The 12,199-nt window shown below is 38.0% G+C and overlaps 1 protein-coding gene across 1 annotated transcript in view; it reads left to right on the forward strand.

The window, feature by feature from the left end:
* col27a1a (collagen, type XXVII, alpha 1a) overlaps nt 1-12,199 on the forward strand; it is a 97,863-nt gene that overhangs the window by 57,558 nt on the left and 28,106 nt on the right. Inside the window, exons 13-26 of the mRNA XM_061733743.1 lie at nt 1,044-1,097; nt 2,412-2,456; nt 4,624-4,677; nt 4,907-4,951; nt 6,448-6,501; nt 6,884-6,937; nt 8,610-8,663; nt 8,755-8,808; nt 9,259-9,312; nt 9,455-9,499; nt 11,327-11,380; nt 11,478-11,522; nt 11,644-11,697; nt 11,791-11,844. Of these exons, the coding sequence (XP_061589727.1) occupies nt 1,044-1,097; nt 2,412-2,456; nt 4,624-4,677; nt 4,907-4,951; nt 6,448-6,501; nt 6,884-6,937; nt 8,610-8,663; nt 8,755-8,808; nt 9,259-9,312; nt 9,455-9,499; nt 11,327-11,380; nt 11,478-11,522; nt 11,644-11,697; nt 11,791-11,844 (720 nt within the window). The remainder of the gene's footprint in view (nt 1-1,043; nt 1,098-2,411; nt 2,457-4,623; nt 4,678-4,906; nt 4,952-6,447; nt 6,502-6,883; nt 6,938-8,609; nt 8,664-8,754; nt 8,809-9,258; nt 9,313-9,454; nt 9,500-11,326; nt 11,381-11,477; nt 11,523-11,643; nt 11,698-11,790; nt 11,845-12,199) is intronic.

Below are 12,199 nucleotides of genomic sequence, written 5' to 3' on the forward strand. Positions count from 1 at the left end.
TGGAGACGCACATTTTGATGTATAACACACTTGGGGGCACGTTACGGTTCGGGCTGAATTAACTGCCGAAGGAATGGCATAAATTTCATCAAAATGACATGAATAATTCAAAATGACCGACATCCTGTTCGGTTTCGGGCATGACGCCAAGAGACTTTTCTTTAAGTTGTGCCATGATACAGGTGTGTACCGATTTTCGTGCATGTACGTCAAACCGTATCGTGGGGCTTGAGGCACAAAGTTTTCCGGGGGGCGCTGTTGAGCCATTTTGCCACGCCCATTAATGCAAACCATTAAATATCAAATTTTTCGCCAGGCCTGACTTGCATGCAAAATTTTGTGACTTTTTGGGCACGTTTAGGGGGGCAAAAAGGCCCTCCTTTCGTCAGAAAAATAATAATAACGCGAAGAATTCCTACAGATACAATAGGGCCTTCGCACTGAAGGTGCTCGGGCCCTAATTATGAAAATAAAGTGGTAATTTATGAGAACTCTAACAGGAAGAGCATCTTCTCCCTGTGTTAAAATGAAGAATATTGAGCATCTTGTGAAGTTATATTTATATATTTATAATATATTACAACTTTATTCTCGTAATATAATGACTTTATTCTCGTAATATTATGACTTTATTCTCATAATTTTACGACTTTATTCTCATTACATTATGACTTTATTCTCGTAATTTCCTTTTTTTGTTTTTTTGTTTGGCCCTAATACTGAAAGTGAGATCAGGTTAAGTTAGGTGGATTCTTTCAACCAAACATATGCTAATAATCAAATAGATTGTTATGCTTTCCATTTATCCCCTTTAACATAAAATCTAAAATGTAACCATACACATGAGGTGTACATGATCTTTGAATTTGTGATGACAAAATTGTATATGTAAATAAGCATTTGCGAAAATGTTAATTTTATCAGTTCATATGTTTTTTTCAGATATTTCTGTCACTGTTAAGTGGCCAAATGTGTGACAAATGTAATAAAACAGGAAGTACTAGTGGGCAGCCCTTCGTAAAAGTTCTTCTGTGTGTTCTCAGGGCTTTCCAGGGGACTTTGGCGAGCGAGGCCCACCTGGACCAGATGGCGAGCCAGTATGTCACACGCTCAGCTATTCACCCACCTAATCACATGACCAATCCTCAAACCGAGTGCAGTAGTTTCACACCCACACACACTTCCGTGGTGTTTTAACAAAGCTGGTGGTTCAATTATGTGGCTGTCCAGCAGTTTGCCGTTGTTTGCCAGTTTGTTTTCTGTTATATTTGAAGTTTTACTACTACTACATTTTATGCCTTCATCTTCTACAGACGATTTAATCTGGTACTCATTTGCAAAAAGTGTAAGTATTATAAGAAGATCAGGCTCAAATGCAGCTTTTTATAAACTGCCCACCAGTGGACAAACAGTAATATAAGGGCTTGTTATCCAAAGACACTAGTATATTTACTGTCGTTCTTACACTGAATCTTGTCAGCTAGTTGTCTTTGATGCACCATTGAACCGTAATGTACTCATGATAATATAAATAAACGAAAACACGAAAACTGAAAATAGAAAGAAAACAGCTCATGGACATACCCGTGAATTTTCCTACATTTTACTTTATTAACTCAGGCAACTAAATGTCTAATAAATCTACTTCTAACTTGGCTTGATGATGTTTGTCTGCAAATGATGATACATCAGACCTTTTGGATGCCAGTCTTTATTTTGGACATCTTGTGGTTTAGGAATATGCAAATATATTTTGCATATTTTTTGTAAACTCCTCATTGCCCGAACATTTAAGAAAATATTGGTGTGTTTTATTCATACAAAGCAAAACAGCCACCACTGTAGACATTTTACTGTGTTTGTTTTCTTAGCTCAGCATAAAATATGAATGCACTGACATTTGTAGTATCTTGTCATAAACAAACAATGATAGCATTAGACCCCAAAAAATTGCTTACCGGTACATTTCATTATTTAAAAGAAAATTAAACATGAAAAAAAATGTCTTCATTCGTTTGAACACTCAGCTTCAGTGCAGGTAGATTTTGAACTATTTCCATCGGAAAAAGAAATCACATCACTTGCTAGAGGTGTTGGTATCGGGGAACAAATAAAATGATCACCGTCATCATAGTACGTCCTCTGGGGTCCAAGAACGTTTTATAGAAAACTCTCCCACTGCCTTTAATTTTTGAGCTCGAACAAACTTGCATATTTGAAAAATCCACAGTGATGGGTTCACATCCCCCGCCACCTTTACCTCAGGCGCACACAGTCCCCTCTCATAAGCTTCAATGAACACTGAGCCACTCTTCTGAGCATGTTTGTTTTAAAAAAGCCAATAAACCATGAAACTTTCTGCTTCTCTCTCCCTTCATCTCACGTCATCTATCCCCCTCCTCTCTGTCTAGGGGGAGATGGGAGCCCCCGGTCCAAATGGAGTTCATGGACTTATTGTGAGTGCTACATTTTATGTTTCTGTATGTAACAGTATGTTTTTGTCAGTTTAAACATGGCCTTTTTCTACTCACATATTCCATAAATACAAAGCTATAAAGGGCTATATTTAAGTGAAACCAAATACGTCTGCTTAATTGGAAAAAATACTCCTAATTAGCTCTCATCATCATCATTTACACTTTGTGGAAAACTGACCACAATCTGTAGGTTTCTGATCTGATTTTGAAGACTTGAAATTCTTTCATGGCAAGCAGTTTGAGTTAATTAAACATAATTTAACAATGCATCTTGTTTTCAAACGTTCCTGTCATTCACTATTTTTGGACAGGAACTGCCCCCCTGCCCACCCATCACCTGCATGCATGCCCGCCCAGCCCAACAGCCACATAATTGTGTCTGATTATAATGTCTAGCTGGTTTCTCTTGTCGTGCCCCGTCTTCAGCGTTCACTGTCGCTCCTCCCGGTCTATTCCAGGCCACCGGCGGCGGTAGTAGGCCTGTAATCGGAGGATTCTGTGATTACAGCTCTCTTCTGAGCTCCATGTACTCTATGCCCATCTGATGTGACAGTATGATATACCAGCAGCACTTAGATGAACTTCAAATGTTTAAATATACAAACACCCTTCTCTGGGAATCCAGAGCTCTAAATTTTGAATGAGGGCTGGCCACGGTAGAGACATGGAAGGAGGGAAAATGTCTAGACAACTGCTTTGCTTTTTCTTTTCTTTTTTTTTGCACATTTGAGACCTCAGAAAAGATAGACTATAAAACATGCTTTCTCCCCCCTCTGACCCCATTTGGTTTCAATTCCTCTTGTTTATATTCTACGACGGAGTATTAGGGCCAAACTAAGACAAAAAACATTGGAAATTACGAGAATAAAGTCATAATATAATGAGAATAAAGTCGTAAAATTACGAGAATAAAGTCGTAATGTTGCAAGAATAAAGTCGTAATAGAATAAAGTCGTAATATTATGAGAATAAAGTCGTAATATTACGAGAATAAAGTCGTAAAATTACGAGAATAAAGTCGTAATGTTGCGAGAATAAAGTCGTAATAGAATAAAGTCGTAATATTACGAGAATAAAGTCGTAACATTACGAGAATAAAGTCGTAATGTTGCGAGAATAAAGTCGTAATATTATGAGAATATAATTTATGAGAACTCTAACAGGAAGAGCTTCTTCTCCCTGTTTTAAAATGAGGAATATTGAGCATCTTGTGAAGTTATATTTATATATTTATAATATATTACGACTTTATTCTCGTAATATTATGACTTTATTCTCGTAATTTTACGACTTTATTCTCGTAATATTATGACTTTATTCTCGTCATTTTACGACTTTATTCTCGTAATATTATGACTTTATTCTCGTAATTTTACGACTTTATTCTCGTAACATTATGACTTTATTCTCGTAATTTCCTTTTTTTTTTTTTTTTTGTTTGGCCCTAATACTCCGTCGTAATATTCTGCATTTGAAATATCACCAAAAAATATTTATGGAGTGACCCAGAATTGGAGGTTACCTTTGTGGTAGGCACTGAGAACAGGAAAACCTGAATTCAGTTAAAGAAATGCATTACATAATTGTGTTGTTGATGTTTGTTTCTAACAGGAAACATGTTGTTGAAAGGGTCAGTGAAGTGTGAAAGCAGTGGAGCTGTGGAATATAAACTACTTTCTAGGAGCGAGTCACTTCACCAGATGATCTGTTTGCTCTCTTATGTTACTGTTTCCCATCCGTAAATGAAGAAACTGCCATTACTCAAGAAGGGATTTCTTGTAAAGAAAAGCATTTTTGTGGCACATACTTAAATTACATGCTTTTCAAGTCTGCAGATACGACACTGTTCTCTGAGGCAACACACTGTGGTTCAGGCGTCAGATCAATCACATTCTTGGCCTGTGGTTGGTCATATATTATCAGCCATTGTTTTCTTTTGTGTGCAGTCTGATATCAGCAGGGATACCAGACTGCACACATAATCTGAAAGTAATTAGCTTATTCTTGCATTTAATGGACCCCGAATTTAGACACTTTTTTGCGCGAGTGTGTTTTAAAAGGATGCTTGAGCCATGTGCTTATCCATACTTTACGCATGTGTTGTTACTAAACATTTATTGGTTATTCATTTTGTTTCTGGCATTAGGGTGATATGGGACCGATTGGTGAAATGGGTCGTCCTGGACCTGGTGGACTGAAGGTAATCTCACAAATGCACAGATGGAAAGCGGTGCCTTATCGCTGTTATTTTCTATTATCTTCAGCAAACTATATCGCTGTTTAATACGTTTATTATGGAGATTGCGTTCTGGATTAATTGCTGCTTTATGCCATTCACTACAGCCATTGTACATCTGTGTGTAGCTGTGAGAGCGCATGTTATGTACCTTTCTTACTTGTCTGTTGGTTGTTGTTTTTTTTTATTGCAGGGGGTTCCAGGAAATCCAGGAGAACCAGGACTGAAAGGTGATAAGGTGATCTGAATATTCCTGTTATTGGCCTGTGTTTTGAGCAGCATGTCATTGAAAAGTTACCCTTTGTATCCACCTGTACCCCTCTTTTTCCAGTCTTTAGGCATAGAGCATGTTTTCATTGGGTTCCACTTTTGACATGACAGATGCACACTTGTGATGATTGTTTTATCTTATGGAAGCTGTATTTGCATTGGTCCCGTTTTAATATTAGTTCTTCTCATATCATATCCTTCAAATCCGTTGTAGGAGCTTCCACTTGTAGAGCACTTTTATAAACTATTTTAAATAAATGCTGATGTTAACAAAACCCAAGCAAATGACCTAATGCTGTGATAAAATACCGATTGGCCAAATAAAAAGGAAACTAGCAATGTTCAAATGCCTTCAGATACAGATAGATTCTGTTTTTCAGCCAAAGAGATTTACAACTAAAGGATGGTGTGGGTCTGTTCAGTTTTGACAAAATAGGTTTTGGAAACTGTTGAAAGGTCTCAACAGTATCAACATGTTCAGAATAAGAACAGACAAATGTAACCCTTTAAATGTGTGCAGAATATTTGACATGCTGTCTGTAAAATCCTACATTTTCTACTATTGGATGATGATTCAGTTCAGTTTAGTTCACTTCAGTTTCGCTTCCTAAAGTCCCAAACTAAACAAATTTAATTTCATTGCACTTAAAGTCAAGTCTGATTAAATTCAAATCTGTTTAAATAAAGGTCTTCCATCCACCTGGAGCCTATTGTAACTGTCTCAGAAAGTAAAAACAAAGCCTTGTTTCAAAAAAATGAAGACTATTTTTAACTATGTGTTGGCTTAAAGAATTCTACTCAAGAAAAATTGTCTTACCCCATCAGCAAAGATATTCTTGCTGAAAATGAGACAATTTTGCCTTGATTAATGGAATATTAGGCTTATTTCTTGAGGGACTGTTTTTGCAGTGTACAGTGCTCCAAACAAAATTTATTCCAATCCAGCCTGAAATGTTCTATTAAAAATTAATCAATCTGGTAAAACCAGAATAGGCACAATACACTAATGACAAAAAAAATCCCAAATTAGCTGATTTGCAAATGACAGGAAAGATCTAGTCATGTTTCTTCCACAAACATTAGAATCGTATCACGTTGCCTCTGTTAGGACGTTACTCAGAGCAGAACTGAAATGATTAAAACTCTGCAATTATTAATTAGTTGAATTCTGGATACGTCTGTAAAACATGTGGTGTGACTGAACTGGAGCGTGTGCTATGAGCTCCTTTTATAAAACAGATTGACGCCACATGAAATGCTTGGCTACTACAGCAAAGTAGATTCACCATGCACCAATATTCATAATGTACAGAGTGCTAATTGCTATCGTCTGTTGAAAAAGCTGAATGTGAATGGCAAAGTAGAAATTTACAATCACCCCTAATGTTCTTCCATTTGTCTTTCATTCCATCCAAAATCTCATCCATCTTCCTGTGTGCATTGGGATCCTTTTCTCTCTGCCAGGGGGAAATTGGGCTTCCTGGAGAGCAAGGAGAGACCGGGTACAAAGGAGACAAGGTAGAACACCTCTTATGCATAGTTCGATATTAGAAAATGCTCAAACATCCTCTAACTGCCTACTCTGTATTTCCGTGAGCTCCTTCACTGCTAACTGCTTCCAATAAACACATATCACTGTCTTTGTTGCATGGATGTCTTTGCAAAATGACTTAGCCAGATGTCTTCTGTCTAGCTTATGGGAATTCTCATGTTAATCCCTCACATTTATCTCTGTGTGTGAACAAAATCAAGCCCATCACAGAACAGTTTGAGCCCAAGAGATAAAGAACACTGCATGCTTGCATGCTTGTGTCTGTTTCCCTAAAAAAAAGAAATTGGGGTTTTGTCTTTTGCTTCTGAAGCCTCTGATGGTCTTGTGTGTTTTGTTTGTGTTGGACAGGGCATCCAGGGGGCTCCAGGTTTACCAGGACTTCGTGGAAAACCAGGACCACAGGTTAGTTCTAGTTTGACTGTTAAAACCAGCAATACTTTCAAATTAGCAAGTTTCTGGGACAGTACTGTTCAACTGAAGAATTAGGTCAGTCTTTTGCACTCGTTCGCTATTTACCCAAGAGGTTAGATCAGAGGACAACATCCAAAAAAAGCTGAATACTTTTGCTGTGATATCCTAAAATATTGCTGTCACCCTGAAGTGGCCAGGGCTAATTTGCATCTTATTTTTAAATCTAGTTCAATATGCATTAATATGCAAAAACTTTAATTTCATTTGTTGCCATTTACCGGTAATTACAAAATTATCATTTTTAATCTTTTGGGGGTTCGTTTGTAAAAGAAAACCCTGACTTTATAAATGTAAGCAGGGTGTTTTCCACTGTTTTTAGTGTCTATAGTAAGCTAAGCTAAATAAAGCAATGTTTAAATATCTATTTTCAGTCTTCCCAGTTGCAGATTAATTATACTAATTTGAAGGGCAAATGTTTTGTGGATGACATAACAACTGTTGATATTTGAACAAAGCATCAACAAAACATGGAAAGCCAGCTCCTCCCTCCCCTATGTTACATTGTTACCTATGAAATCATGTCCCATGATGAGCATGAACCTTCTCCTTATCTGTGATTGGAAATGTTTCCTTTTTTCAAGTTTGTGGAGCTAGGGCTGCACATTAAGACAGTTTTTTTGTTTTGTTTTGTTTGACAGTGCACTCACAAGATCGGTAGCTAGTGGGTGGTGAGGAAAAATGGGGTTACAGAAATTTAGAAATTACATACCATACCTTTAAGTATTAAAGCTATAGTATGCAATGTTTGAGAGCTAGCAAGATTTGAAAGTGGCACCTCCTCTAAGCCCCGCCCCCTCCTCCCTCTCCCAGCTTAAATCATGTAAAAACTCTAACCAATCCGTTTCATTTGGTCCGAATGAAACGGATTGGTCCAGGACCAGAGGCTTGGCAGGGGGGGAAAGAACCAATCAGATGCCTTCATGCATGGGGTAGTTTTGTTGAAAATGTGCTGTCCAAAATGTCCTGGAAAACTCGACTCCTGCAAATGCGCGTTCCCCAAAGTTTGTAGGGGGCGTGGCTTTGGACGGAGCGCTGACGGGAGAGGGAGGAGGGGGCGGGGCTTAGAGGAGGTGCCACTTTCAAATCTTGCTAGCTCTCTAAAATCATGGATAATACCTTTAATACCAGACACTGCAAGTAAACTGTTGCACGGGATCTGTGGAAAGTTGTTTATCTCATTAAATATATTTGTATCTTATACAATATTTCAAATATATATTTTTAATCTGCAATCAACAATTATTTTAATACATTTTCATTATAAATTCAGCTGCTGATGAGTTTTTTCTTTTATCCGATAATATTTTTTGCTAATCAAAAAATAAAGAGAAGAATAAAGAGTTGCTACTTTTAGAAGTTTAATTCTAGGGTCAATAAGTTGTTGAAGCAAAACAAAAGAAAAACAAGTTCTAAATAAGTTATTTCTTAGTATTCATGTAAAAAAAAAAGTTTCCAAAGTATCTAAAGATACCAGCATTATATAGTTAAAAAAGGTCTTTTTCATACTTTTATGTACAAATCTGAACACAAGAACAGTACTTCTGTTATTACTTACTAATTACTTACATTCCATCACCTAATTTCTCATCCATTAATTTCACAGGGAAAGCTTGGAGAGAATGGCCCTAGTGGTGCACCTGGACCACCAGGCCTTGAGGTTTGCATTTTCAACTCCTATGCTGCATTGAATATGTTATTCTACCTGCCACAGGGACAACAGAAATACATTGTGTTATTACTCATGACAGGGTTTCCCTGGAGACATGGGACCACCGGGAGAGAACGGCCTTGAAGGACAAAAGGTGAGTTAAACCATCATCCTTCCTGGGAAGACTATGAACAAATATGTCTCAAAACAGAAAACAGAGCTCAACTAATAATCTATTAGTAGGGCTTTGAGCTGAATGCCAGCACGCCAGCTCACTCAAAATATATTCCTGTTATATGTAGCAGGTTTTTATTTTATTTCCATGTGTTTGCATGTCTATATTAAATAATTATCACATGACACGGGTGTTAATGTTACTAGTTTTGCCATAAACCACAATATTTAGCAAATTATACCATTTTAGGAAATGTCAGGGCTTCAGCGGCATCTACATGATTTATCATGAATGTCTCTCCTAAACCTTTATGATATTCCATCCAAACCCCACTAAGAGACCTTCCCTGTCATTCTTACAATCGTGTTGTTACTATGGCTAAAACATATGTGTGAAAATGCATTAATTTACTGCCTTCTACGCATCAAGGGAAAACCAGGGGCCAGAGGTTTACCTGGGCCAAGAGGGATGACTGGCTTGGAGGTAAAACTGCCGCACCACATTAGAACGATCCCAAAGCAGCAAAAACGCATAACAAATTAATGGTACAAATTTTGTCTTTGCTAAGAGACAGTTGGCATCCTCGAATATAAGTCAAGTTAAGATCAATATTCTCTGTTTACAGGGAGACGAGGGTCCGATCGGACCACCGGGACCATCAGGACAGGAGGTGAGACGTTAGATAAACACAAGGAGTTTCCAATGTGGTGGGAAGGATGTAGAAGATGAAATGGACTCAGTTAGCCTTAGGTCATTTATTTTACACCAGCACGGAACAAATAAAAATAACCATACTTGTATGTTTTGGTCAAATAAAAATCTGAAGCAGAATTTGGGTCTTTGCCAAGTGCACAAATGCAACGCTAAATTATCAAAGAACATTAAAATTATGTATAGAGCTGTATGGCGTATGAGTACTATAACTCAGTTAAATGTCAAGTCTTTTGCATGATTGCACGTTTGTTTAAATTTTATTTCCTGCAAGATAATAAAAGCTTCTATTATGTGGGTCGTTATCACTCAGTGTCTGGAATATACAGCCGCATCGTGAAACGCAGCTTGTTTGCAAGCACGGCAGTTAACGAAACAGATTCGTAGTCTTGAAATTGGAAGCTTAGTGAAATCTTGGCATGGCATTACCATCCCAAACTTTTACCCTTAAAATGAAATGATCAATTATGTGCAGTATAATTTCATTGCTATGCTTCAATTATGCCAAACAGAAAGATCCCACCGTTCGTAAATTGCTTTTAGGCGATAAAGTAGATTCATCACTGAGGATTTTCCTTGGTTTGCACAGGAGAGGAGTTGCAAATATGTGTTGTTGAAGTTTTATAGAGGCTGCCGCAGCTCGTCTCCTGGTGATTAGTCTCTCTACTCACGATGAAGAACTTTATGCAACCCATGATCTTAGCCACCAGAGGGAGATAACTGCTATTACCCTGCATATACATGACAGGGTTTACAGCTGCCATAAACTGCTTGAAGATGAAAGGATCACAGCAGAAATAGAAGAGAATTCATTTTTCAGACGTTTTCGTGGCTGATATATTTTCAAGCTTATTTATCTGGCTTAGAACCAAAATCATCATCCCAGATGCAACCTGTTTTCCTTTATCTTACGGTTCCTTCCCCTCCTGTGTGCTTTCTTCCACTGTGATTTCCTCCACACTCGCCCACCTGCCTCTCTCATTCACCAACATCCTCTTTATCCAGAGGGACATGGTAAATGCCTCCTTTGGGAGCAGCGTTTGATCTCTTGTCAGGTGCCATAGTTCCTCCTACTCCTTCTCCTCCACCACTAGCTGTTTATTAGTGACACGTACGACTCTAAAACAATAGCACCCTCTCTCTAACCTCCTTTTTTCGCTGTCTTCCACATATTTTCATTTGTTCGTCATTATTCTCTCAGCACGACATTATGTTCTTCCTTGATTTCTGTTTTTGTTTAATTAATTTAAGTCAGCTTTAGAGTAGTCATAAATCTAAACCAGGAGATAGGAAGTAACAAATCCTGGCCAGCAAATGTTTGATCCTCATTACATGATTCTACTTTTTCTGTATGCGTTAGTGAAATAACGTGTTCAGCTTAACATTTTGTTGTAAACCTTCCAACCTGTCTGAGGTAAAACCCTGGAAATGTTGAGTCACCCAGTCTTAGGTAGCTTAAAGATTTCTGACATAGAGGTTAAAAAAAAAAAAAAATTTTAAAGAGGGGAAAAAAAGCTACGTATCCCTGCTTTTAAACACAAGAATCGCAGGAACATTACAGCCATTGAACACTTTTACAGCCATCCAAAATGTCTTGTCAGCATTACATGCAAACTCTTCTGCTGTGAGCTGCAAATGCTTCACAGGTCTCTCCTCAATTTGTCAGCTGAAAGGAAATAGATCCTTTGCAGTCACTGAAAATGAGTGATGATTTGTAACAATGCATTAACTGGAAGGTTGTTGTCTGTTATTCACTAGTCATCGTTTTATGCCTCTTTTTTTTCAGGGTAGAATGGGAAGAATAGGATTTCCTGGAAAGGCTGGGCCAGAGGGACTTAAGGTGAATGAAAGCAAATTTATTTATCTTCCTGAAAGCAGTCAATGCCAGTGAATTTGTTTTAACAATCTTGTGACTAACAGTAGATTTGTGTCTGCAGGGAGAACCTGGCATGGCAGGAAACGTTGGGCCCATGGGTGAAAGAGTAAGAGACATGACATTGCCACTTCCTGTATTGGATAACCTTACTTTTTCCAAGCCATTTAATAAAAAAAAAGAAAAACTTTTTCCATTCATACATCCAACATCAAGTTTCTGTGTTTCAGGGCTTGGTGGGTTTTATTGGACCTGTGGGAGAGGCAGGACTTTCAGGAGAGAAGGTTTAAAAAAATATTGTCTTGCCTGTTAATTTTATTTTAGATCTTTTTTGCAAGATGGAGTTTCAAGCTAAATTTTATACTCATGCATTTTAGGGGGATCGAGGGGAAATGGGCCTTCCGGGACCACCTGGAGAAAAGGGCTCAACGGTAAGACGTGATGACATTTTCTTATAGCCACCTTGCAAAAAAATCCACCACAGCTTTTTAGCATATCACAACTCAAGGGGTATGAGAGGAAACTGGTTTTCTTCACCTCCATTCAGCTGTGGTAACAGGCTTTAGTCACCTCTGGGTTTGATCTTGAAACTGGGAATAAATAACAGCTGTGTGCAGATGTGACAGTTGGGACCCTTAAAAGGCAGTAATGCATTTTGAACAGCCTTCAGGTGACAGTGTGGAGTTCAGCTGAGACCAACATACAAGGTAGTACAATAATCTAAATACGTGATGAAGGATTGATTTACCCTCTCTACTTCTTGCGGATAGGGGTGGACTTTCATCT

This window comes from Cololabis saira, chromosome 11 (assembly GCF_033807715.1).
Source record: "Cololabis saira isolate AMF1-May2022 chromosome 11, fColSai1.1, whole genome shotgun sequence".
NCBI lineage: Eukaryota > Metazoa > Chordata > Actinopteri > Beloniformes > Belonidae > Cololabis > Cololabis saira.